Source organism: Antechinus flavipes, chromosome X, assembly GCF_016432865.1.
Source record: "Antechinus flavipes isolate AdamAnt ecotype Samford, QLD, Australia chromosome X, AdamAnt_v2, whole genome shotgun sequence".
NCBI lineage: Eukaryota > Metazoa > Chordata > Mammalia > Dasyuromorphia > Dasyuridae > Antechinus > Antechinus flavipes.
Window position 1 is genome coordinate 85732769 of NC_067404.1, and position 26029 is coordinate 85758797.

At 52.6% G+C, this 26029-nt stretch overlaps 1 protein-coding gene across 5 annotated transcripts in view; it reads right to left on the reverse strand.

The window, feature by feature from the left end:
• Positions 1-894: 894 nt before the first annotated feature.
• The window catches only part of WNK3 (WNK lysine deficient protein kinase 3), a 54504-nt gene continuing 29369 nt past the window's right edge, over positions 895-26029 (reverse strand). For 2 of the 5 annotated variants that reach the window (XM_051967837.1, XM_051967836.1), the window contains exons 12-25: positions 24835-24911; positions 22958-23105; positions 21682-21798; positions 19336-19473; positions 19069-19123; positions 18166-18273; positions 12315-12431; positions 11518-11906; positions 8968-9202; positions 8390-8499; positions 7276-7826; positions 6582-6793; positions 5645-5847; positions 895-5459 (exon numbers count right to left, since the gene is read on the reverse strand). In XM_051967837.1, the coding sequence (XP_051823797.1) occupies positions 5130-5459; positions 5645-5847; positions 6582-6793; positions 7276-7826; positions 8390-8499; positions 8968-9202; positions 11518-11906; positions 12315-12431; positions 18166-18273; positions 19069-19123; positions 19336-19473; positions 21682-21798; positions 22958-23105; positions 24835-24911 (2790 nt within the window). In that variant the 3' untranslated portion in view covers positions 895-5129. The remainder of the gene's footprint in view (positions 5460-5644; positions 5848-6581; positions 6794-7275; positions 7827-8389; positions 8500-8967; positions 9203-11517; positions 11907-12314; positions 12432-18165; positions 18274-19068; positions 19124-19335; positions 19474-21681; positions 21799-22957; positions 23106-24834; positions 24912-26029) is intronic. The other 3 variants (XM_051967838.1, XM_051967839.1, XM_051967841.1) reach the window with 3 other exon arrangements.

Below are 26029 nucleotides of genomic sequence, written 5' to 3' on the forward strand. Positions count from 1 at the left end.
CGTTCCGCGGCCGTGTGGCCGGGTCGAGTAGCTGCAGGGGAAGTGGAACAGTGCCCACGCACCGGGTGGCTATCCCGGTGACCCGAGGCGGGAGGCGCGCGAGGGGGCGGGGTCCGGAAAGGCGGGACTCCGGGAAGCCAGCCTCCGCCCCATGCTCGCTCCCTCGCTCGCTGCTGCACGGGTTATGGCCCGCTCCTTCCTCGAAATCCACTGGCGCCCTGGCGGCGCTCCTCCGAGGACTTCTGCACCACCGCCGCGCGTGGCCGAACTCCTCCCTCTCTCTTCCCCCTCCCCCTTCCTCCCCCTTCTATTTCTCTCTCCCCCATCCTTTCCACTCCTTTCTGTTCCTCTCCCCCCTCCTCCCCTTCTATTCCTTTCTTTTTCTTCCCTCTCCCTTCTATTCTCCCCCCTCCTCTTCTACTACTGTTTTCCCCCTTTTCCTTCTTCCCCCCCTTCCCCTCTTTATTCTTCCTCTTTCTATTCCTCCCTTTCTCCCTTCCCTTCCTTTTATTCCTCTCCCCCTTCCACTTTCTTTTCCTTCTCCCTCCTTCTTCCCCTTTCAGTTCCTCTCCCTCCTCCCCTTCCACTCCTCTTCTATTCCTGCCCTCTTCTTCCCTTTCCTCCTTTCTTCTTCCCCCCTCTATTCCTCTCCCCCTTCCCCCTTCTATTCCTCTCTCCCCCTCCACTTTCTCCCTTCCTTTTCCCTCCTTTCCTCTCCCCTCCCACTCCTTTCTTCCCCTCCTCTCTCCCCTTGCCCTCCCACTCCCTCCCCTTCTACTTCTTTCTCCCCTGTCCCTTCCTCTCCCCCTTCCATTCCCCCCTTTCCCTTCCCTCTCCCCCCACAGATGGTCAGCAGGAGGCCGCACAGGACCCCTTTGAGAAAAGAAGTGCCACTCCATGAACACAACCTTTATTTTCCTTTTCCAAATAAAAATTCCCCCCAAAGAAAAACATTTGTCATGGTCGAGTACAAATAAAACAAAGGTCACAGTTTTCCAGAAGGGAGACCCTGACCCTGGCTCAGGTGGGGGGGGGTGTCACCCACCGGTCCCATGAGGCCAGGACGCTTCTTTTTGTGGGGGAAGTGTGGCAGAAGCTACCCCCCCCCAACCTGATCAGTGTGAGGTCCCCACACAGACGCTGCCTAAGGAGCCCCTACAAAGAAAAAAGGCACCTTCATTCAGTAGGGCCCATGGCTTCGGCTGAGAAAGGCTCACAAGGCTGGGGGGGCGCCCCTCGGGCGAGGGGTCCCCTTCTCCACTCTCTCCTTTGGCTTTCCCTCAAGAGAGCTGCTAGCTTATTCCTGTGTGCACTGGGGCGGAGTGGGGAAGGGCGGCCAGGGTACAAGCGCTACCTCACTGCCCCCTCTGGCCCTGCCCAATGGCTCCTACTCATCACAAAGGCCACTGGAGCACCTCCCAAACCCTAAGGCCCCCTTCTCTGTCAAGGGTCTAGATTTGGGGTTCAAGGCCATCTCCTTCCTGTTCCTAGCTTCATGTCATCAGGATCGGCCAGCTGGCTCACCCTTCTCCCAATGCTGACCCGGGGCTGTGCACATGCAATGGTGGTAGGCTTCGTTCCCTCCAGAGAGCTCAGCTACTGAATAAGGGAGGGGGGGGGGGGCAAAAGGCAATCAAAATAATGGAAGACCATTATGGAAAAAGAGCCCAGGCCCTCTCTGCCCCTAAAGGCTCCATTCTCCTCCAGACAAACGGCAAGCTTGAGAGGAGAGAGAAAACCTTCGGTCGGCGTACTTCTGGAATGTCCATCTAGCGAGGTGGCTAAAGAAACACTGAAAACAGAGGCCGGGCAATCGCTTCCTGGGTTTTCCCAAATGAAAATCGGAAATCAACTGCAACCAGATCGTCTGGAAGCGCCCAGAGACAGCAAAGAGCAATTGCGACGGCCCTGTAAGCTTTGGTGTTTGGCGATGGGGCGGACATCAGGCTGGCGCGGGCTCGCCTTGCCGATGTCCTCCTGTCGCATGAAAAGCTAGGCGTGCTACGGTGGAGGGGAGGCGTGGGATTGTCTAACTCGCAACATTCTCCCGAGAACTCATTTCTCATTTCCCGTCTGTGGGATCAACCACCATGAGTCAAGCTTCCTTCCCTCCAGAGCGCGTCTCCCCAGATCCCCAAAGCTTATTTCGATCAAAGCTTCACGTGAAGGGGCGGGCGTGGGGAGCAGGGACTGTCCCCATGCCCTCCCGTGCTCACAGTTGGGTTTGGGATGAGAGGATCCACCGGGCTGAAAGAAATACTGAAGTTCAAGCATCCCCCCACCCCCAAATAAAAGTTCACAGGCAACAGCGTCAACTTGTGCACCTCAAACAGCACTGAAAACGAGGTAGATAAAGAAAAGTAACTGGACTAGAACCGAACCTGGAGTTACAAAAATGATACATCTCCAGCCACACTCAATCTAAAAATCACAGCAGAAAAAGTGCCTTTTCAACTTTCACAGATTTTTTTTTTTTTTTTTTTTGCAGTCAAATCATTAGAAGTCATGCTTGGTAGAAAATTGCAAGGAAGGGGTAAAAAAAAAAAAAAAAAAAAAACAACAACAAAAACCCAACCTCCCCCCCCCCCCGGAAAAAAAAAACTCGGAACGACCATTGGTCATGTAACAGGAAATTCTTGGAAACACTGCGTCCTCGGCTCGAGAAAGCCGGCCATCCTCCTCCTGGCCGTCTCCGACTCAAGATGCTCCACGATCCAGGAACTCGGCCACATGGCTACGAAGACAGGGTACCGTGCAGCAGGCTCACGCTGCGGAGCACGCGTCTGCTCCCGAGAGGGTATCCTGGTCAAGATTTTCAGATGTGTCGGGGCTGGGGAGATGCAAAGTTTGGAAACAGGATGCGCGGCGGGGATGGGCCGGGGCCTCCCACTGGAGCGGGTTCTCGCCGAGGACGTTTCTTTGATCGGTTTGAGTCGGAGTGAATTTGGGGGTGCGGAATGAGGGGGGACGGAGGGGCGTTTCCCATTCCTCAGAAAAGGTGAGAACAGCACTGTTATCTCCTTTAGCAAAATTACGAAATGATGCAAAATCCTCGAGTAGAAAACTAGCCGGTCTGTACAAAGTGCCTAGAGTCTGAAGGAATGGAAAAACGGAAAGGGCTTCCAACAGTGCCGGACATAACAGTTGTCTTCAACTTGTCCTGGACTCACTGTTCTAGGTCCGCATTTAGAGAGAGATATCAAGACAGATCCAGCTCTGGGCTCTCTCTATCAAGTTCTCCCTGGCTGCTGCGCTCCCCAGGGATGCAGCAGGACATTCGCCATCAGCTTCAAACAAATCTCCTTTCCAGTAAAAACCTGAAAAGATTGGGATTATCACAAGGCACTGCCAAAAGTCTGCAGGCAAATGAAGGGGGACACTCTCAGCGGGCCAGAGGGGGCGTCTCACGGGAGTAACGAGAGCTTCGGCAGCTGCGCTGTCCTTCCTTGGGGTTGGTGGTGTCTCCAGGCAAAGCCCAGGCCCCTTCATGAGCGACGGGGTCATCCGTGAAAAGAAAACGGTTCAGAGGAAGTCTTCCCGGTCAAAAGAAGAGCCCTGATTCTTGACGGCTATATTACTGGGGGCATTTATATGTACTGGCGTGCAGGGCACGCTGCCTTCGAGTCAATGAGATTTTCAGGGATCGGAAAACGTGAGGGACACGGGAAAAGACGCCGCAAGCATTCAAACTATGTCTGCTGTGGTGGGTTAGAGTTGGTGTCATGACCCCCGCCCTCCTCTGTGCTGAATTCTGATGAGTTGTGTATACTTGATATGGGTGAGGAAGGTTGGGGGAGGGGGCCTGGATTCTCTTTAGGGGGCAGACCAAGTAAAAGTCATCTCATCGGCCATGGTGATGGCTAAGCCTCGGGACACGTTCTTTAAATCTCGTCTTGGAGAGGTCAAAACCGGTGACCAGGGGGAAGGATTGGGAAGATTAGGCAAAGGGACCTCGAAGGGACCTGAAGACACGGAGAAAGGTCCCAGAACCTTTCAAGTCAACGGGAAAGAGTTCAAGTACCTCTAGGTGTCTGGAAGGCTGAGCCTCGGAATCGAGGCTCTTTTGGTTCCAGAGGCCAAGTCCAGGGAGGCTCCAAAGGGGTCTCATGGGGAATTTCAGGAAGGGAAGAGGAAGCGGGGCTACTTTCCTCAAACAGCAGATGACACGTCGGTTCTGACTCTGACCAACGCCCAAAGCCCTCCTTTCTGGGGCGTTTCCAACCAAGCTTCTCCCTTCCCTTCCTGTCCTCCCCTTCCACCTGCTGTCCCCTCCCGCCCCCCTCCCTGACTTTCTCACTTAAAGAGGTTCACAAGCTCAACCCCCCTGGAGAAGTCACCTAAGTTCCAAAGCTGGGTTGGCCTAAGTACGTTTGCTACCAGGGAAAGAAACGCACACGAGGGGCTAGAACCTTCCAGCCCTTTTCCCCCAGTGTCCCGAGGAACCCTCTGAGGGCACCCACAGTCAAACACACTCGTCAGCTGCCTGCGGCACAGAGGAATCAAGGAGATCACAGAACACTGAGTAGTATAAAGAACTGTCCCAGTTGTTGGTCACACACCCTGCCTCCCGACCCCTATATGCACAATGCTGGTTGGTTCCTGCGCCCGAGATGACGAGGAGAGGGGCGCAGTTCAAAGGGAGCGTGCCGGGGCGGGGCACCAGCCAGATGGTTCCTTCTGTTTATGCCCCAAAGGTGGTCACGGGAAGATGTCCCCGCTGGCTTGGGGTGATGAGCCTTGGTCTAAAATTCAACATGGCAACACGTGAAGGTGGTCGATGGGCTGGACCGTGGAGAACACGTGACCGGGTTCCCGCTTCGTGCTGATCGTCCCGAGCGGGACGCGAGATTTATGACCGAGGCTCATCGGGCCGAATGGTGGTGGAGGAGGAGGAAAGCGGCCGGGAGGCGAGGTGGTGGCGTGAAGAACAACTCCACGGCCGGCTGGGTATTCCGGGAATGGGGGTGCGGAGGGCGAGCTTCCCGAAGCATCCTGACCGGTGTTTTACAAGACGTCAGGTGGCAAAGTGGGACGAGGGGCTGGAGTACCCGCTGTACAAAGTGACCGTGTCTACGGAATGACGAGTGCACCACAGCAGGAGGGGGAGGGGACCTTCCTGACCAGTGGATTCACTTGGGCCCGGGGGGGCCTGGGGCCGAGTTTTGCACGGGAGACGGTGGAAAGTTTGGCAAATTCAGCCCGGGTTGGAAAGGGCTCACCGATTGGCCGGGGAGCACTACAGGCTGTGGGGTTGTTCCTGAAATTCCCACCCACTGCACCGGATACCCAGCGGTGCCCACGGTGTTGTATTGGCAGGCGTGGGGCACTCCGTAAGAAGGCAGGGCTCCGGGGAAGGATGGCAGCGAGATTCCTTGAGGCAAGGCTGCTGGGACGGGGCCGCGGATTTGAGAAAGAGATGAGATCCAGGCTGATGTGTAGGCCACCGTGGACGACGGGTTCTAAGGAGGAGAGCAGCAGTGACGAACCGCGCTCGCTTTCTCGGCCATCGCCCATCCCCGCTCCCCGAAGCCAACCCTCCCAGCTCTCCTCCCGTAGAGGAAACCCCTTCTCGAGGGCCACCGAGTGCCCAGATTGTGCGAGAAGCCCCACCAGCCCCGTCCCGGGCTGCCCCTGCCCCTCTCACCTCGTGAGTTTTATTCCAGTTGTCTGTTTCCAATCTTTGTTGATTCTGCTTGAGTTGGTTGAGGCTCGGTTTGATGAGAGCACTCCCCACAGTTTCCTTCGTCCAGTCGTCCACCAGCTTGTGTAGGTCGTCAGTGAACATGCCTTTCTTGCTGGCCGGCGACTGTTGGCAAGATGTCGTGCTGTTCACCATGCACATCGGGTCTGCAATGAAGAAGGGAAGAGGGGTAAGGGGGGGGGAGCTGCGGGACTCAGGAACACCCATTACAAGAGAGCCTTGGCGCCCACGGCACTGGCTGACCCCCGGGGAAACATCCCATTCGACGAGAGGATGGCGCTACTCAAGCCCTCCCGGGCTTCCTCCCCAGAATCAATCCATTAGCCTTTGGTTTTCTCTGTCTCCATGGCCAGCCCATAGCAGAACCTGGCACACAAAAGGCACTTAATAAATGCTGACTTTTTCATCCCAACCCCTCCCCCCCCGGTTATGCCAATATAAAGACAAGTCTATGAACTGACAGCCCCCAGAGACCTGGCTGTCACCTGAATGCCGGAAGGTTCTGACCAGTGTAAATGGTCTTTCAGCACAGACAGGGTTAAGGAGTGTCCCGGAGTGTAGCCAGCTGGGGAGAGGTCCAGAGCCAACCCCAGGCATGGACTGACGTGGGGGCCCTTCTCCAGTGGTTACTCAGGACGGGCAGGAAACAAGACAAAGTCTAAATAGGGCTGCCTTTGTCCACACTCGGGCATGAGTGTGGACACCGAGTTTCCACCCCACCACCTAATGAAGTCCCCCCAAGGAAAACTCAGAAACTGTTGGGCTCCGACCCTCTTTAAAAAATGTTTCAAGGCCATTTCTATTTCTTGTAACATAGGCCGTGGGGAGGCTCTTCAGATACCCCCGCCCCTTTTTTAACCAGATGATGCCCAAAGTTTACCTGTAGCAACAATACCATTGTCCACGTGTGTCAAGGATTGAGGGCGACTTCGTAGTTTACTCTTGAAAGATCTTGGACGTCGAGGAGATGCAGGCTGCAGCGGCAGGTCAGAGGATTCTGACTTGCTGTCTTTGATGGATCGGAGACGACTGTAAAGCTCCTGCAGTTCTCGGTTTTGTTGAGCTTGAAGGCTCACCACCTCTTGGATGTGTCTGAAGAGCCAAAAGAGAACAACGTCAAGTCTGAGGTGCGCCCACGCACGGGCAGGGAAGCACGCGTACAGCAGGCCCCGTTTGGGGGCCTCGCTCAAAGGATCTGGGTGTGGGGATGCACGGAGGTATGATGCAGGATCTTAAACGGGCTGCGTGTGTGCACCTTCTGGGAAAACCCGAAGCGGGGGGGGGGGGGGAGGAGGGGGTGTGCCCTTCGAAGTCACAGAACAGATTTTACTTAGACTTCCAAAGAAAACAGGGATTTCTTAGTGGATTATCAGCAAATACAAACAAGGCATTAGAAGACTTTGAATGGAAAAGCAGAAAGTCAGCTTTCGCCACTCCAAGCTACGCCTCAAGTACATTCTGAACTTTTCGGTGCCTTCTTGGGGTTCGTGTCAATTCTACCTGCTTTTGGCTTCTGGAGCCCAAATGCTGAGCTTGGAAAGCCAAGTATCTGAGATGACAAAACCATTACTTACTTTTCCCGTAATTTCTGGAGTTCCATTTTTAGATCTTCATCTTCAATTTCAGACTCATTATCGCTACTCATCGGGGACGATGGAGAATAGAAGAGTGCGCTCTGAGACTGAATGAAGGATGGTTCTTCTTGGATTGGTAAGCAACAGTTTCTCTCTTCACCGGGACTTCTGCCCAGCTCTTCTGAAGGGCCAAGAGGTGTGGAAGATTCGCTCTCCGAACTCGGGTGTGTCCAAATTGCAACCATTGGTCTATCCTTTAGCCATAGCTCAGGTCCTGATTGTATACTACTTTCTGTAGCAGAAGTATCTTTCTCTGGAGTCATGGAGGTTGCATCATTGTCACACGGGCCGGCAGGTAAAAGGTGTTCCCCTTCTTTCAGAGCTGGGTCATCGCGGCAAGGTTCAGGGCAGGAATTGAGGCCTGGGGATGAAAGCCAGTCCTCTTTGGCAGCAGCTTTGCTGGGGCCGCTCAGGAGTTGTTTGGTTGTAGATGCGTGGTCTTGTTCACAAAAATCAACTTTTTTCACCTGTTGATAAGGTACAGTGATCACCTGAGGCACAAAAAGAATGGCACAGAGAACGTCCTCAGGGGCAATCTGCAAACCACTAGCTAGTCTGAGGGAAGCTGAAGGCCGATAAAGGACCCCAAAGGTTGATAAAGGCTCCCTGAAGACTGATAAAAGGCCCCAAAAGAACCCCAAAGGCTAATAAAAAGGCCTCCAAAAGAACCCCAAAGGCTGATAAAGAGGACCCCAATTGCTGATAAAAAGCCCCCAAACACTGATAAAAAGAATCCCAACCGCTGATAAAAAGAACCCCAACTGCTGACAAAAAGAATTCCAACTGCTGATAAAAAGAACCTCAAGCACTGACCCTCCTCCCCATAAATCAGGCCCAGGGCATTCATTCTATTCTGGCAGGGCCACCTGCAAGAAGGGCCCCAAGCCAGAGAAAGGGAAAACCTGCTACTGTAACAAGCACGCATGGAAGAGAAGCCACCCAGGAGACACAATGCAGTGCGTCATGGTCAAAAGGAAATTCCAAGTCCATGTCCTGCACTCCATCCCTGCCCTCCCCCAAACAAGTGAACAGAGAATTAAGGAGAGATACTGACCTGGAAGCGGCCTCGCTGGAAAGAGCCAGTTGCCACGCAGTTGTTAAGAGCGGGTTCCGCTGTGGGAGGCAGCGAGGTGGAAGCGGCTCCGGATCTTAATTCTGGCTCAGCTGCAAACAAGAACAGCGGTTGTCAAGATTTCAAGTGTTTATCATCAGATTCCCCCCCCTCCCAAAAGAGTAGAAGAAAGAAACTTCCACTGGGCCTACAGAGTTTACAAGGTGTCGTGCAAGAGTGCGGGACGATGAAGTGAAACGAAGAACAGGAAGGATTTGGTTACGGAAGGCAAAGGACGGTGACACTGGCATTCGTGGGACATGTTGTAAATGTGGGGTCAGGGGAAAGGGGCTAGCACTTGTTTACGAAAACCAAAATATCCCCGAGGGAAATAAAAGGGGATGTCAGTGAGCCTACGGCCCTGACCGTAAGCATGCTCTTCTGACGGGCTTTGGATCTCTCACCAGAGCCAGGTGACCGAGGTCGCCTGTGAACCCAGCTTCTCAACTGGCAAGTTTAAGATTTTTTGCTAACGGGGCTTTTGAGACTAGGACAAATAAAGCTCAGGCCAAGATACCTACCTGTTACGTGTGGATGGAAAGTACCACTGCTGCCACTGCCGCTACCACTGCCGCTGCTGCTGCTGCTGCTGCCGCTGCCGCTACGGCTGCCGCTACGGCTGCCGCTACGGCTGCCGCTGCGGCTGCCGCTGCCGCTGCCGCTGCCACTGCCGCTGCCGCTGCTGCTACTGCCGCTACCGCTGTCACTCGACATCGAAGCTGCATCCCCTGGAAGGGAAGCACGAGGCATCGGCTCCTAAAGGAGAGAAGAGCAAGGAAAGATCAGTAAAGATCATCTGCCGAGGGTTTCACGCGAGGCCTGACGCCAAGTAGGTGCCGTAGAAATCCCTCCATCTGCCCAACCGTCCATCCTTCCTGCCTGCCTGCCTTCTTCCCTTCCACCCCAAGGATCTGTGATCGGGGCTCCCCGAGGGGCCACACAATCTGGGAAGAGCTAGAGTTCTGTTCTGAGAGATTACTGGAAATCTAACCACCCCTTCGTGGGCTCCTGAAAGGTCCAAAGGCCAGTTCAGGCTCTCCGACCCAGAAAGCTTCAGGCAGTGTTTGAACCAGAGCCTCCATCCCAGCCAGCAAGCAATGCTCCCTGGCTAGGGACGGGGAGGTATCGGGCAGAGGCTGACACGGAAGCAGAACATCCCCTCAACACTCACGGGAAAGAACAGACCCGAGTCCTGCTCTCTTCCCCTAGGCCGCCCAGAAAGCCAGTGAGACACATTCCTTTAAGGAGAGCCAGCCTTGGAGTGGGCCATCTGACCCCGAAGGGGCTCCCCAAGTGTGGGTGCCCTTTGAGTTCACTGGGCTTCTGTCTACAGGCTACCTCTGAATCTCCTTCCAAAGAATGGGAGCCACTGGCACCCCAATCTGGCACCGACACTACACCCCCCAAAACCCACAGCCTGCCTGAAGGCTTTCTGCTCCCTTTTGAAAAAGGCCCTTTTAGGGGCAGCTAGATGGCCCAGTGGAGAGAGCACCAACCCTGAAGTCAGGAGGACCCGAGTTCAAATGTGGCCTCACACACTTAACACTTCCTAGCCGTGTGACCTTTGGCAAGTCACTTAACCCCAACTGCCTCGGCAAAAAGAGAAAAGAAAAAAAAAAGGCCCTTTATATCTACAAGAAATATTGCAAGAGATCTTTAAAAAATGAAATAAAATTCTGGAGGAAATAATCTAAAAAGCTAAGAAGAAAAAGTATTATGACTTACTAAAAGGCTGTGAAAACTACAATGGCCCAAACAATAAGAAATCACTGAGAACATGGGACACACAACACTTAATGATTGTTGAATAATAAACATCAGAAAAAAGCAAAAGATTGAAAAAAAAGAAAATGTAAACTAATATGAAAACCAACTTATTCCTAAAACCAAGGAGAGATTTAAGACTCACTCGAATCCCTTAAGAGCATGAATTTTGAGAGAGTTACTCTGAATCTCCTTCCAAAGAATGGAAGCCACCACCACCCCAATCTGGCACCAATACCAACAGCCTGCCTCAGGGCCTTTCTGCTCTCTTTTGGAAAAGGCCCTAAAGGGGCACAGCTAGGTGGAGTGGGTAGAGGACCTCTGAGTTCAAATGTGGTCTCAGACAGACACTTAAATTACTTCCTAGCTGGGTGACCTTTGGCAAGTCACTTACCCCAAGTGCCTCAGCCAAAAAAAAAACAGAAAAGAAAAAGAAAAGAGGCCCTTTTAAGAGAGTTACTCTGAATCTCCTTCCAAAGAATGGGAGCCACCGGCACCCCAATCTGGTACTAACACCACCATCCCCCCAAACCAACAGCCTGCCTGAGGGCTTTCTGCTCCCTTTTGAAAAAGGCCCTTTGAAGAGAGTTACTCACGTGTCTCAGTCCTAAGGAGTGCAACAGGGAGCTGAAGAGAAAGATGACCTGGTTCTGGGGGAATTCACCAGCCCCGTGAGCCCGCATCAGATGTCTCAGAAGGGCACACACTAAGCACAGCCAAAGCATCTCTGGCTTCAGGGTTGTCAGACACTAAGTTGGGGATTTCCTGCCCGTGAGTGCTAACAAATCCAGAGCCACCACGTGTGTTCGGCACCTGGGCCCCGATAGTTCTGTGGCCTATCAACCAGCCTGGAAGTTTCTCCAGCCTCTGCTACGTAGCCTTTTGTACCCGAGGAATCTTGGGAAGTGCTACTCTCAGGATGGACAAGATGGCTTGAGGACCCTCTCGATCTCAAAAAGCATGGTGGTGTGTCTGCCCCTCCATCTCCTTCTGTCCCTAGCCCAGGTCTACTCAGTTCACCGGACGGCTTTTAGGCCTCCTCTGCCTGGCCCCGCCTCAGCTACCTGATTATGTCCCACAAAGGGGTGAGGGAAGCACAAAGGCCCCGCCCTAGGGCGGGCACAATGGCTGCCCGTTGCTTAACAACCAGCTGAGCTGACCCGAGGGTGAAGCAAAGGGTTTTTCGGTCAGAGCAGGGAGCCTGTCTACGCCAAGCGTGGGCTCCCGCCTCCTTTGGGCCGGCCCACTTTGCCCTCTGAGGAAAGAGAAGGGGAGAAGAGGGTGGGGGAGGATGAGATTGTACTCACATGTGAATCCAACTCAACGGCTACAGAAGCGGACACACTGGCTGGCTCCCTTTTGAACACAACAGACGCGCTAGAGGGCTGAGCCACGGCAGAGGGAGATGGAAAGTCCGAGCTGGCCTGCTGCGCGGCGGTCCGCTGCGAGAGGCTTCCTCGGCTTCTGTGGTACCCCGCGCCCAAAAGTTCCGGTCCGGGCCCACAGATCGCCTCCTCAGCCGAGGAGGAAGAGGAGAATGGAGACTCTGCGTTTGGGGTGTCTCTCTGACTCTCGAGGTACAGGCCAGCGGTGCCGTGCTCTTGATACAGCAAGTTCCTTAATTTTTCATCCAAGGTCTTAATGCGGTTGTCAACAAATTCTAATTTTGGAGGTCTTTCACCATCTCCCTCGGGCACTGAGGAGGAATGAAGAGGGGCTGGATCAAGGCCTGGGCTCTGAGCAAGGATGTCCGAGGGAGGGGCGGAGGCAGCCTCGGTGCTCACGGGCACCGTGGAGGACTGAGGGTTCGGCTCAGACGCACGGCCCCGCAGTGCGACTGGGCTCTCGGGGAGCGTGGTTGCCTCTCCAGGATGGGAAACGCTTAGAGCCAGGCGGTCCTCGGCTCGGTGCCCCGAATACGCGGGTGGACGCGGACCGGAGGCTTGGCGGCTGGACTCCGCAAACTCAATCTGAGCGGAATGTCCCGAAGCAGCAGGGCCACGTGGGGTCCCGGCACAACGGGCCGCCGGCGCCTCGGTCTCGTCAACCTGCCGAAGAGGGCCCAGCTGGGCGGCTTCAGGACCAGCGTGCTCAGAAGTCTTACCGTCTACTAACTCCTTGGATTCCGGCGTGGATGCCAAAAGCTCTTCCTGGGGCACGTTAGCTGCCACAGGGAGCGGATCCTGTGAGGAGAGTTCTTTGTTGCTAGTGTTTCCCAAATCTAAAGCGAGAAGAAAAAAAGGTTAAGGCAGGAGTTCGGTGAAGACTTCAACCTGTGCCGTATCTGATACAGACCTTCTCTGTCATAAGGGGCTCCGGCCGGGGAGACGGGCAAAGCGGAAAAACCGACCCTATGGAGAACCCTCTCTCATCTTCCCAGGCAGTTTACAACAGTTTAGTGTAGAGAGTGATCAAAAGGCATCCCGCGAACGAAGGCAACGTCCACATCGCCAAGTAAAGCGGCCTTCTGGGCCCAACGGAACGTCTCCCTAGCTAACTGTATGAGAAGGATGAAGGATGTGGGTGCTTTGCACTAGCTACTTTAGCAAAAGCGATTTTAGTCTTTGAAACGACCAGGAAGTCTGCGCCCATTCATTTCTGGCCACACTTAGGCTGGGAGTAAAGAGAGAAAGAACAGTTTTTCAGGTCTGAAAGCCCAAAGAAGAAATTTCAGAAGCTTCCACCATGGCCACAGAAGCCAGCCTTACCAACCAGGAAAAAAGGAAAAATGGCCAAAGCCTGCGACTCGGGTCCTTCGGGTGACAACCAGCCCTGAGGAGCAGACAGCAAAAAAAGCTGAAGAGGAGGAGTATGTGAAGGAACTAGTTCATCCAGACTGGGGATGTTGAAGGTTTGAAGAAAAAAATAAGGAAAAAAAAGATCGAAGAGATTCAGAAACAGGAGCTAATTGAGAAGACCGCTGCTTGATAAACTCAGTATTACACTACGACATGGGGTTTTCCCTTCAAAAAACGATAGAGAAAATTAACAAAGAAAACAGTGCTCAAAAAGACGAGCTCTCTCCAAGCCTACCACAACGAATTCTAAGCCTGGATCGGTAACCCGGAAAATTGTCAGTACTCATACCAGAAAACAAGAAGAAAAGGGAATTATCCGACTCAGGAAGAGAATAAAACCTTTATCAAATGAACAGGAGAAATCATTGTTGTTGTTGTTGTTTTCATTTTCAACACAGACACACACACACACACACACACACACACACACACACACACAGACACACACTTCCATACACAACAGAACACAGGAGAAATAAGGTTTTATGTTACACAATGAATCTCCATTTATACCAAACATTTTTTAATAAATAATAAATCCTGTACATTACTTTTGAAACTGTCCAGCTCATCCTTCTGTTTCTTTTGTAAATTGCTTTCTGTGGCCCTCTTTTTTGTTTTTAAAGGCCTCCCTTTACATCCCACCCCTGTTCATATGAAAACAAAATAAAACAAAACATGGGGGAAAATCTGTTGTGACAAATAAACAGAACCAAGCAAACTGCACCACATACAAAAAGTATCTTTCTGCCCTAACCCCATCATTTCTTTGGCAAAAGGCAGGGAACCCGATTCATCATCAGTCTTCTGGAAACATTGCACTGGCCAGAGGCTTTCAGTCTTTCAGAGTGTTGGGCGTCAGCGTGTGGTCAGCCTGGTGGGAAGGCTTCCCTTGGTTCTGCTCCCTTCACTTCCCACACCTCTTGCCAGGCGTCTTCGGAACCGGCTCCGTCGGTTTTTCTGAGGGCACCGTGGCCTCCTGGGCTTCACTCTGGTTTCTGGGGCCTGGTTTTTCCCTGGGTCCTTTTAGGGTGCGCTTCAGGGGCAGGAGCTCGGTCCTCTCTTCCTTACTCCCCATGACCCCCCACTCTCCAGTCTGCGAAGGTATACCCCCACTGAGTTTGGTATCTTTCTGCATCCGACTGTCCGGCCCTCCTCGGTCCGTTCCAGAGAAGAATGAGCTTCCTCTGTCGCCCCATCTCTTCCTGCAGGTCTGAGAACCAGACCATTCTTTTCATGCCCAGCAGCCGAGAGAGCCGCCAAGTGCCTCCAGCTTGCTCTTCCTCAGGCCTTGCCGAGAGGGTCTTTGTCTTCTTAGCCTTCCTTCCTGCTCCTCTCCCCATCTCTCCTCGGGGGCTGCGATTGCCTCGTCACGCTGTCTTGGGGGCCCTTGGAAGAGATCTGAGGTCTGAAGGGGACCCGTTTCTTCCTGCCCCGGTGGCATTAGCCCAACCTCATCACCCGCTCCCCTTCTGTGAGCTTCCCTGGATTTCTCCGAACTCCCACTGTGAGCTTCCCTTTCTCTAGACTCTGGCTGTGAGGGTCCCTGACTTTCTCCGGACTCCTGCTGTGAGCTTCCCTTTCTCTAGATTCCAGCTATGAACTTCCCTGACTTTCTCTGAACTCTGGCTGTGAGCTTTCCTGACTTTCTCCGGACTCTTGTTGTGCTCTTCAGAGTTTGTTCTTCCTCAGCTCTGGGCTTTTCAGCAGGAACACTGGAAGTTCCTCTCTTCCTTTCAAGCTCCATCTCCCCTCGCCTCATGATAACTCAGCTTGGCAGGAAAAGCTCTTCTTAGCCGTAAGCTGTCATTAGGACTACCTTTTGCCTTTGGGATATCATCGATCAAGGTGTCTTGTTGGCACCCAATAGTGGTTTCCAGCCCAAGCTGCCGGGGCTCCGGGGGTGCTGCCTATAATTCCTTGGTACTGAGGATCTTAAAAACAGACCTGGATACTTTTTATTTATTTTGAAATAGAAGTTCCACAACATCTAACACCTCATAAGGTCAAAATGGGTTCATGATTTAGACAGAAAGGGCGAACTAGGAGAACGGGGACAATCTGTCTCAGATCTGTGGAGAAGGAAGGCCAAAGGAGAACTAGAGAACATTATGAAATGTACAATGAAACATTTTGATTATATCAAATCAAAAAGGGTCTGTACAAACAAAATCAATGTAGCCAAGATTAAAAGGAAAGGAGCAAACTTGGAAAAACATTTTTATATCCACGGGCTCTGATCAAGGCCTCATTTGCAAATTACGTACAGAATTGACTCAAATTGTAAGAATACAACAATACATTCTCTGATAAATGGTCAAAGGAGATTTAACAATTTCCAGACGAAGAAATTAAAGCTATTTCTAGTCATATGGAAAAATGCCCTAAATCACTATTGATCAGAGAAATGTAAATTAAAACAACTGAGGTACCTCTACACACCTCTCGGGAAAAGATAAAGATGAATGTTGGAGGGAATGTGGGAAAACCAGGACACTAAGACATTGATGGGGAGAACTGTAGACTGATCTCACTATTCTGGAGAGCACTCTGGACCTGTGCCCAAAGGGCTATCAAACTGTGCATACCCTTTGACCCAGCACGGTGTCTCCTGGGCCCGTAGCCCAAAGAGTTCGTTAAAGAGGGAAAAGGACGCCCACCTGCACAAATGTTTGTGGCGGCCTTTTTTGTGGTGGCAAGAAACTGGAAACTGAGTGGATGCCCATCAGCTGGGGAACGGCTGGGTAAGTTATGAATGTCATGGGAAATCACTGTTCTGTAAGAAACGACCGGCGGGATGATTTCAGAGAGGCCTGGAGAGACTCGCAGGAACTGATGCTGAGGGAAGCGAGCAGAACCAGGAGATCATCGTGCACGGCAACAGCAAGTTTATACAATGATCAATCGTGATGGACGTGGCTCTCTTCACCAACGACACGATTCAAGCCAGTTCCAATGATCTTGGGATGGAGAGAGCCACGTACACCCAGGGAGAGACTGTGGGAACAGAGTGTGGGGACCACAACACAGCACCTGCGCTCTTTTTGTTGTTGTTTGCTTGCTTTTGTTTCCTTTCCCACTTTTTTTCCTTTCTGATCCGATTTTTCTTTGGGAAAGACGTACAGAAGAATGGCACGTGTTTAACGTGAACGGCATCACTTGCTGTCTAGGGTCAGGGAAGGGAGAGAGAAAAATTTGAAACACAAGGTTTTGCAGGGGTGAATGTTGAAACTATCTTTGCATGGATTTTGAAAATAAAACGCCATCATTACCAAAAAAGCAATAGAGGGGCCGGCCTTTCTTTTGAATGATGGTTTCTAGGGAATCCAAACCATCGTCATTTTCTCTCTCGAACCCTCGAACCCTTTGCGGTTACTTTTGACGGCAGAGCCTTTGCACGTTCTCTCGGTCTTTTGCCTGGTTACCTCGTGAAGTTGCTGCTTTCTCTTTGTTCTTTCTAATTTTCGGGGACTTTGTGATTTTGGGGGGCTTGGCCACATTCTCCTCTAAACTATTTGTTCTCCTTCCAATTCTTTCTTCCAGAGCTTTCCATCAGTTTGTTTCGCTTCCCTTTTCCTCTCTCGCTTCCTTTCTCTTAGGTATTCACGGAGTCCTGGTAGAAAACCCCTCTCTTTCCCTTGGTGCCAGCTCGTAGTCGGCCCCTTTCGGGGTCTCTCGATTTGCAATAAACGCCCAGCTCCGCCTCAGATTCCCTCTTCTCTCCAGCTTTAGCTCCTCCTGGCTGAGACTACACCTGCAGTTCTGGGGAGGAAGGTATCACTGACCCGCTGGCTGACTAGTGTGCATTGACCCAGCACCTGAAGCCCTTTACAGGCTGACTCCTTCGAGCTACCCAACAATCACTTGTAAGAGGAGGCGCTGAGATCATCCTCGTTTTCTAGATGGGGAAACTGAGGCTGCTGAGAGGAGTTAAGTGGCCCGCCATGGTTCACACGGTTCACCTCTACCGGAAGACTTGAACTCAAGCCTTCCCGACTTCATCTGCCGCCTGCCTGCTTCCTGTGGTTTCTCAGAAGGGTTTTTGATCCACATTTGGTCCGAGGTGAATTTCAGGCTTTTGCCGTAACCCCAAATGCTTCCGACCCCACCTCTGACCCCGAAGGGTCTGCCTCCATTCCAGCAGTCTTCTAGCTCAGAAGCCCCGACGGCAGAGTCTCCGCCTGCCTCCGGTCTCTCCCCGCTCGGGCAGTTCTCTAGCCAGCCTTCAAAACGCAAGACTGACCGTGTCACTTCCCTCCTCGAGTGAGCTTCAGTGGCTCCCTGTGGCCCCCGGGAACAAATACGAAATGGCCTCCGGAGCCTGCCCCCTCTTCCCTTTCCGGTCACACCTTACTTCTCCCCCACGTGACACTTCTATCCAGGGCCACCAGCCTCCTGGCTATTCCGTGAGCTCTTCCAGCTCCTGGCATTTTCTCAGGCTCTCCCCCATGCCTGGAATGCTTTTGCTCCCCTACCACGCTTGCTGGCTTCCTTCAAGATGCACCTCCTGCAAACAGGCCCCTCCGCCCCGCACCAGGCTCTCCCGGTTCCCTCTTGGCTCTGCCCTAGACCGGGAGACCCTGGAAGACGGAGCCTCTGGTTTACTTTCTCCTGGTTTCCACAGGGTCCAGAACGGTATCCGCTATTCAGAAGGTGTTTCCTAAAAGTCTGTCGGGTCAGACGGTGTCCGGCGTCCAGCCCACGTCGGTGCCGAGAAGCTCATTTCGGAACTTTGGCCCCCGGGGTGGAATGATTTCCAGCCAGGGCAGAGAAAGAAGGCGGAAGTCCTGAGAGTTTTGCCCTCATGCTGGTCACTGTGAAAAAACCTCTCGTGATGAAAAAATGGGGTACAGATCCAAGGCCCACTTCTCTAAGCAGATTTGACCCAGAAGCTAAACCTGAAGGATCATGAGCCCCAATCTCTTGCGATGAAAAAACGGGGTACAGATCCAAGGCCCACTTCTCTAAGCAGATTTGACCCAGAAGCTAAACCTGAAGGATCATGAGCCCCAATGGGAACTGCTTCCAGTGCTTGGTTTTGTTTCTCTGCCTCTTCTCAACACCAGGGCCTAGCACCGAGTCCTAACAAGAGGATGCGGGGGCCAGGAAAAACTCAAAAGACTGGTGGAGAATGCCAGCTAGAGAACGAAAGCTTACCAGCAAGGAGCTGTGACTCAGGAAGGCTCAGGGGCTCCCGATTGCGTGTGGTCTGATTGATACAGAACCTCCAGCGACCAACTGGGGAGGACTGAGGAGCAGAGTCAGCTGCAGAAAAAATGACACAAACACATTAAATTCATGGGGAAGCTTTGTAAGCTTGGGGGCTAAGGCGACCGCCTAAAAGCACTGATTGTCGGAGCAGTTGGACACGGTCGCTGGGCTGCCAAGGTGTCTGCCGCGCCCAACACGGAGGTGCCTCTCGTCAGCTGAAAATGTGCTAGAAGAACAAAAGTCCCCACTGCAGCGTTCAGAGGTGGGCCAGACTCTTCAGGGGTTTTCAGCGGGACCACACTTTCCTTTAAAATCTCTCTGTACGCTCCAGCTTAGTCACAGCAATCAATGCTCCCCGGGCACGACTCACCCATACAATGGAGGTGCCCTACCACACAAAAGCAGAGCCCACTGGTCCCACAAAGCAGGCAGCAAAATGCAAGAAACCAAGCAAGACAGCCAAGGAATCCCCCACATTGCAGTTTGCGATCCCCCAAGTTAATGACGTTCCAGTTTCAATGGGAAAGGATGGAGCCAAAGACCCACCACTGTTGGAAGGAGCCTAAGCAAGGAAAGGCGATTCACAGAGAAGCGCCAGCCAGTCACCACAGAAGTGCCACATCCACTCACAACCTCTCTCGTCTCCCCGTTGCCAAGTGTGTGTGTGCTTGGAGCTCCCGGAGATCCACGGCCAGCCTAGTGTGTTCCTAGCAGCCCCTAAGTTTGTGCTTTGGAAATAAATGCTGGGGGGAAGTTTCACTACCGGTTGGGCTCCCTTCCCATCAAATCCCTTTTTTTGGGAACCGGGGCAAAAGCGTGCCAAAAGGTGAACAGGCGCTAGGTACTCACAGCAGCCTTGCTGGTTGGGCAAAGGATTCATCTGTGCTTGTTCGGCTGCTCCCGTCTGAACGACAAAAGGAGAAACGGAGTGAGCCCTTTGCAAAGAGCAGCCCACGTGCCCCCCACCTGCTCACACACCTCCACACGCACACTCGTTCATGTGCCCACAGTCCCAGATGCACATGGCACGCTCACACCTCACAGAAGTGCTCCCATCTCCACACGATACCCTTGGGCTCAGCCACACGCACATGTGCTGTCCCCCACTGCTCTTACTTGATAGCTGCTGGAGTCTGATGGAGCCAACTCCCCACCAGAGTGAGTGCGAAGGATCTCCTGGGCATGGCATACAACCACCTGCAGTTCTTCCACAAATCTCCGCTTCTCGCATTCGAGCACAAAGTTATCTTCAACCTGCCAAGAAACAAGTTCTCATTCAAGAACGGGGTTCTTCCCTTACGTTGGGCCCGACAAAGAACGCGGCCCGAGCTCGGCTACGAACCACGGGGTTGGGTCCCAGCACAGCTAGAGACGGAAAAAGCACGCCCACTCTCCTTTGGATCCTGCCGTGACTCCTGGGGCTGCGAGAAAACAAGACTTCACTCCACTGGGCCCCCTGTGACAAAATACCCCATATCCCCCATCACGTCAAAGAAAAAAACAGTTGTGCGAGACGGAAGAGGCTGGTGTGGAGACGTCTCTCGGTCACCACACACACCAAACTTGAGAAAAAAAATAATCTGATGAAGAAAATGGGTCTCGAACTTCAGGGCTGATGGGCTAGTAGGGGCCCACAACAAACTGGCTCATAAGAAATTACATACAATGTGCAAGAATGTTTGGGGCAGCCCTCTTTGTAGTGACCAGAAACTGGAAACTGAGTAGATGCCCATCAATCGGAGAAGGGCTGAATCAATTGTGGTATATGAAGGTTATGGAATATTATTGTGTGGTAGGAAACGACCAACAGGAGAATTTCAGAAAGGCCTGGAGAGACTGACAGGAACTGATGCTGAGTGAAATGAGCAGGAGCAGGAGATCATCATATACTTCAAAAACAATACTACATGATGATCAATTCTGATGGACATGGCCCTCTTCAACAATGAGATGAACCAAATCAGTTCCATTTGTTCAATAATGAAGAGAACTAGCTACACCCAGCGAAAGAACTCTGGGAGATGACTATGAACCACTACATAGAATTCCCAATTCCTGTATTTTTGCCCGCCTGCACTTTTGATTTCCTTCACGGGCTAATTGGACACTATTGGAGTCCAACTCTTGGTACAGCAAAATAACTGTCTGGACATGTATACTTCTATTGTATTTAATTTATACTGTAACCTATTTAATATGTATCGGTCTACCTGCCATGTGGAGGAGAGGATAGATGGGAGGAAGGAGGGGAAAAATTGGAACAAAAGGTTTGGCAATTGTCAATGCTGAAAAATTACCCATGCATATATCTTGTAAATGAAAAGCTATAATAAAAAAAAAAAAAAGAAAAGAAAGTACATATGAGACACACTGACTAGAGGAAGCCACAGGAGGTCTCCTATGGGAAAGGACCCCTAAGCTGAAGCCTGAAGGAAGGCTGGGCTTCCAAAAGGCAGAAGAAGAGAAGAGGGAGAGCCTTCTGAGGGGAAAGCAAGCCCAGACGGAGGAATGGAGGCACAGAGGCAGGTGACAGAGGCCACATCGGCAGAGGAACACAAAGAAGCAGTTTTGCCTGCATTGTAGACTGGATGGGGGAGACTAATGTAGTAATCAATCTGGAAAGAGATCAGAGCCAACCCAGGAGGAGAACAGCTCCCAGAAAAGCACAGAGAAGACACGTAAAGTACCCACAATCCCCTGAGGGGCAGAGAAATCGGACCGGACGAACGAGGAACCGTGGCTGTTCTGGTTAGCAGAGAGCCCGAGTCCAATTCAAAGGAAACAAACAGAAGGAACATCATAGAACTTCGCCTCCTTTCTGGACGGTGTCGAGTAATTAACAAGGAATTTAAAGGGCCAATGAAGGTTTTGACAAATTACTGGGGTGGGGGTGGGGGGCACACAGCCACATTCCAGTTAAGATCAACAAATATGTACCGGGCTTTTCCTCAGTGACAATGGGTTCTAGGTGCTGCAGGGGAACGAAAGGTCAGTTAAACTCTCAGCCACTGCAGAAATATAAGTGACGTGCAAAGCGACTAGAGACATTACTCTGCCATCTGCTTGGAATCGTGTGTCACATCAAGATGACAAAGGATGGAAATGAGCAGCGCCGGAGGGGCTGCATGAAGACGGGCACCCTGGTGCCTTGCCGGGGGAGCCATGGATTGGGACAACTATTCTGGCAAGCCGATTTGGAACTGTGCAGATCAAGGGACCTAAATGTTTACGCCCTCTGACCTGCAGATTGCCCTGCTAGGCTTCTATGCCGGGAAGGTCACTGTTGAAGAAGAAAGTCTCCATTTATACCACAGTCCTCACAGCAGCACTTTTTGGGAGCAGCTTGCTAGCATCAGGAAGTACTGGGTTTACATCCCACCCCAACCCCAATCAGGGAAGCTCCCACTTCTCTGGGACTCCCTGAGCTCGAGCAGGGAGCTGGGACCCTAAAGGAGAACCTACCATGTAGGTGGCGATGTCCTCGGGAGCATCTCCATCCACATCAAACTTGAAAGTGACCATCTTGTTATTGTGAGTCTCCAGCTGACACTCCACCATGTTGTCTCCAAACGTTGAAACCTAAGAAAGAGAAATCATCGGGTTCCTTCTTTCGAGAAGGGACAAAAGAAATTCCAAGGTGAGACTGATGACTTAAGGCCACTTGCAAGTCCCGGGGCCCAGATCCAAGACTGAAGAAGAGGATTCAGTCTGCAAGATCACCGCCATCGGCCCGACACTCTAAAGCTCCAATCCAAGCCTAGTCCAGATCCCTTTTCTTCATGACTGATTAAGCAGAGGCCAGGTTCATTCCCAAGACTCCACTGGAAAGTAGGAAACACTACATCAAGGCTTCTAAGAGAATGACTGCAGGCCCACATCGGCTAGGGTGCCCTTAACATGGCTGGCATGGGCAGCCTGGCTTCTGGACTGGGTCAGCTGATCTAGTTCACTTGGCTCTTTTCTAGTTCTTGCCCAGTCCTGCTAAGTTACTTCCGATGTCTAAATCTGACATCCAAGATCTACAGGGAATCGATCAAATCTGCAAGAGGAGCCGTTTGACAAATGGGTTTCCTAGATGAGGCAACGAGGCCTCAGAGGGAGGAAGCGTCAGAAGGAGGAAGAGCTGGGCCCAGGCATCGAGGGACAGTCTGAGGGAGGAAGCATTGGCCCGGGCATCAAGGCAGGAGCTATCTGGAGTGGGGCAGTCTGATCAAAGCAGGGAGCAGCCTGAGAATGAAATGTGCTCCCACTTTCTGGCAGAGAGGGGTGGCCTGGAGCTGCCAGCGTGGTGCCAAGGAAGGCCTGTTATTGGGGCGGGGAGGTTAGGGGGACGTGGGCACTGATGAACATTCAAGATGAGACAGTAGAGAGGGCACTGGGTTGGCTGACATGGCACTTGGCTTTCTGAACTCTATAGCCACACTTGTGGCCCGCAAGCTTCGGATCTTTCCTGTTCGCAGCCCGCAAGCTTTGGATTTTCTCTGTGGTCACTGGTGGTTGTGCTTCATTAGAAGCATCATCATCATAACGGAAATTAAACTGGATGGTTTTGAATCTTTTTGCTCCTAAGTGGTTCTTTCAGGGGAGAAACTGAGGCAAGGACCCGAGCCCCAGGCCCGCAACACTGAGCTGGAGCTAGTCTGTTGCCTCTCAAGAACTTGAGAAGCTTCAACATTCTAACCCGCCTTCCCCAACAAGTTGCTCTCTCTGATTTCAAACGGAAAAGAACACTCCATACCTGGAGAACAGTCAGTTGGAATCTGGGCCCCTTCTCCGGCCGAGGACACGAAGCCCTCCTCTGCTTCATCCGATCCGGTTTTCCATTTCCAAGAAGGGTCTCAAATCCCTTGGTACCATCCTTCGATGCCGTTCCGTCGGCAGCAATGCTAAGAACGGCAAAGAAGAACCGCTGTCAGATCTGAGGGCAGATGGCAGTCTCCGACGAAGGCCGGGCCCAAAGCAGCACTGATTAACCAGGGAAGCCGCCACCCCATTTGGAGCGTTGCTCGCACCTCCCCGCAGCAGCTCTGAGGGGCACCTCATGGAACATAAAATCCCACGGTTCGGGTGGCAAAGTCCCCAAGGAGCAATTCCCCTCCACTCGAGCCCGCTAAGGATGAAGCTTCAGGTCAAAGTGCGCAAACCTTGTCTTGTGAGGGAGTTGCTAGGGGCAAGGGCTGGGGTGGGGATGACCCGGCTCTCAAAGGAACATGAAAGACAGCAGAAGAATCCTTGGGAGAGGCTCTGAGAAGCCAGCTCCAAATGGGAAGCTTTGAGGCAAGTCATGTTTGAGGTCAATGGAGGGGCTGGTGGCCTGGGAGCAGGGATGAGGACAAAAGCATCATGGGGAGAAAGGAGGAAGTCAGAGCCTGGGAAGCCAACCAAGGGGAACCCAGGAACCCACTGCAGCAGCTAAGAAACAGACCAAAGAGGGAGCCCGGCAGCTGAACCGCAAGATGAGCTGTGGAACGAGGATAGGGAAAGGGACTCATCACCTTAGTGCCTAAGGGAACCAGTGAACCGAAAAGGGGGGGGAGGGGGATGGCTGCTTTGGGCCAGGTGTCGCCAAGCACAGTCTGCCCTCAAGACCCTGAATTTCTCCTTGAGTAAAGAGCACATCTGTGTGTGCACATGCGCACGCACACACACACACACACACACGAATTTGAGGGGAAAATCAGGAAAGGCTTCAGGGACAAAGTGGTGTTTAGATTGGAAGTGAAAAGGAGTGAGGGCCTTGGGGGGCAGAAGGGGAAGATGCCGGAACGAAGGCAGGAGATGGAACAGCATGTAGGAGCTGGAAAGGTTCATTAAGCTGGAGGGAGAGTGTGGGCCACAGATATGGCCAAAGAGGAGGGAACGGGAGAGTCTGTGTTTGATCCCAGGGGTCAGAGGGGAGAAAGCCCCAGAGTTCACTGAGCAAGGAGACGACACGGTAAGAGCCGGCCCTTTAGGAAGATACTGTGGATAGCTGACAGAAGGCCTGCCCAGAGAGGGGAGGGGGCAAAGGAGACGGTCTGGAATGGGAAATAAGCTGGAACTGTTAAATAAATGAGCAAAAAAAGAATCAAACTCAATGTGTCATTAAACCACAAAGGCTCATTAACTGACATCAATGAACATGAAAAAGCAAAGAAGATACGAATTCACATCCGCCAAGGTGAGTCAGGCCGATGCATCTGGCCAGGCGACCCCCATGGGGCTGCAAGGCCTCGTGGGACGGGGCACAACCAAGAGCCTGCTCTTCGCTTCGTTTGGCTGGGAACGCCACGTCCTAAAGCAGCTCTCTGCACTGCTTCCGAGGCTTTCTGAGACCACAGAATACTCATCTTTTCTGACAGAAACAGACAAAGTGAGCTCAGAGGGTCAACCACGACTACGGGCCGGGCCAAACTCCACAGGGCAGGACCCCGAGAGTCTCACTGGGGTCAGCCACGACTATGGACCGGGCCAAGCTCCGTGGGGCAGGACCCCGAGAGTCTCCCTGCTTCTTCCTGGGGCCACTCAAGAGACACGTGAAGGCGAGAGCAGATCGACTTTCCAGAGGTCAATCTTTAATCAACGGTTCAGGGCAAACACCTCCCTGGTTCTCAGGATCTGCCGGTCCCTACTCACCCGTGGGTCACATCTGCTTTCGGAGGAGCTGTATGTAGGTGGTCTGCTGGCTGCTGGGATTCAGGCTGGGAGCTCTGCTGAAATAACACTCGTCAGAAGAACAGCTAAAAGCTAAGGTATCCCACCCTCCAGCCCGTCTGCTTCACCCCAAGTTCTGAGCCCACGTGTCAGTCTGTGAGCGATACTGCCAGGTGCTATCCAACTCCATCAAGGGCTCGCTAGGCAATCTACATCACAAGGCAAACAGACAAGAAACCGACCTCCCAACGTCCATGGTTTCTTTTTGTTCTCTGTCCATAAAGTAACATGCTGAGAGCTCCAGCCCCATGGGCCCTCCCAACAAAACCTTCTAACTGCTCCAGAAAGTAGCCACCGACGTGGAAACTGCTCCAGAAAGTGGCCGCCAAAGGAAGGCCCACACACGTCCCAGAGTGGGCCCCGACATGGAAATGAGGGAAGACAACCATGAAACTGAGCAAGAAGCCAGAGCTGCCATGTCCTGCCACGCCCATCTGTGCTTCTGAAGCTGCCCAACTCAGCATTGGCCATTCCCAAGATTGGCGGCGGCAGCTCCCTACTCCAGAGGCCTCCTCAGGGCCGGGGAGGCCGAGAAATCATTCAAGACCTTCCCTCCTGGCTACAAGGCCCCGTGCTCGAGCTTATGGGCCTTCAGAAGGGTCTGAGACGGTAGGGCCCCAAAAGCTCATCCACGAGCCCAGCACTGAATGTCAAACAACCCTACTGGCTTTCCACACCCAGCAAGTCTAATCCAATAACTTTCTTCCTTTCACAGAGGGGAGGGCAGCACAGGGAGTGAGACTAAGCCCTGGCTCTCCCCACAAAAACCCAACTTCTTACTTTAAGTCAGACAGGAAACCCCATTTAAGCCATGATGGAGAAGAGGGACCCCAATTCTACAAACTTCAGCTTCCCCTGAGACAGAAAGCTTAAGGACCAGACGCCACCATGGCCCACCTGGAGTCGGCACAGCCCCGGGTTGGCTGCACCTCAGGTTCTCTGTCTCTCTGTTACCCGGGCCAGGGCTGGAGCCAAGATGCAGAACACAAGAGCCACTGCCCACCAGAGCCGAACTGGGAAAGCAGCAATGGATAAAGAGGAGAGGCCCCATCCAGTGTTCCTCCTGAAGGAGTGGGCCAAAGACCGCGTGTCCCTGTCTGGCCTCCCTGTCCTGGGC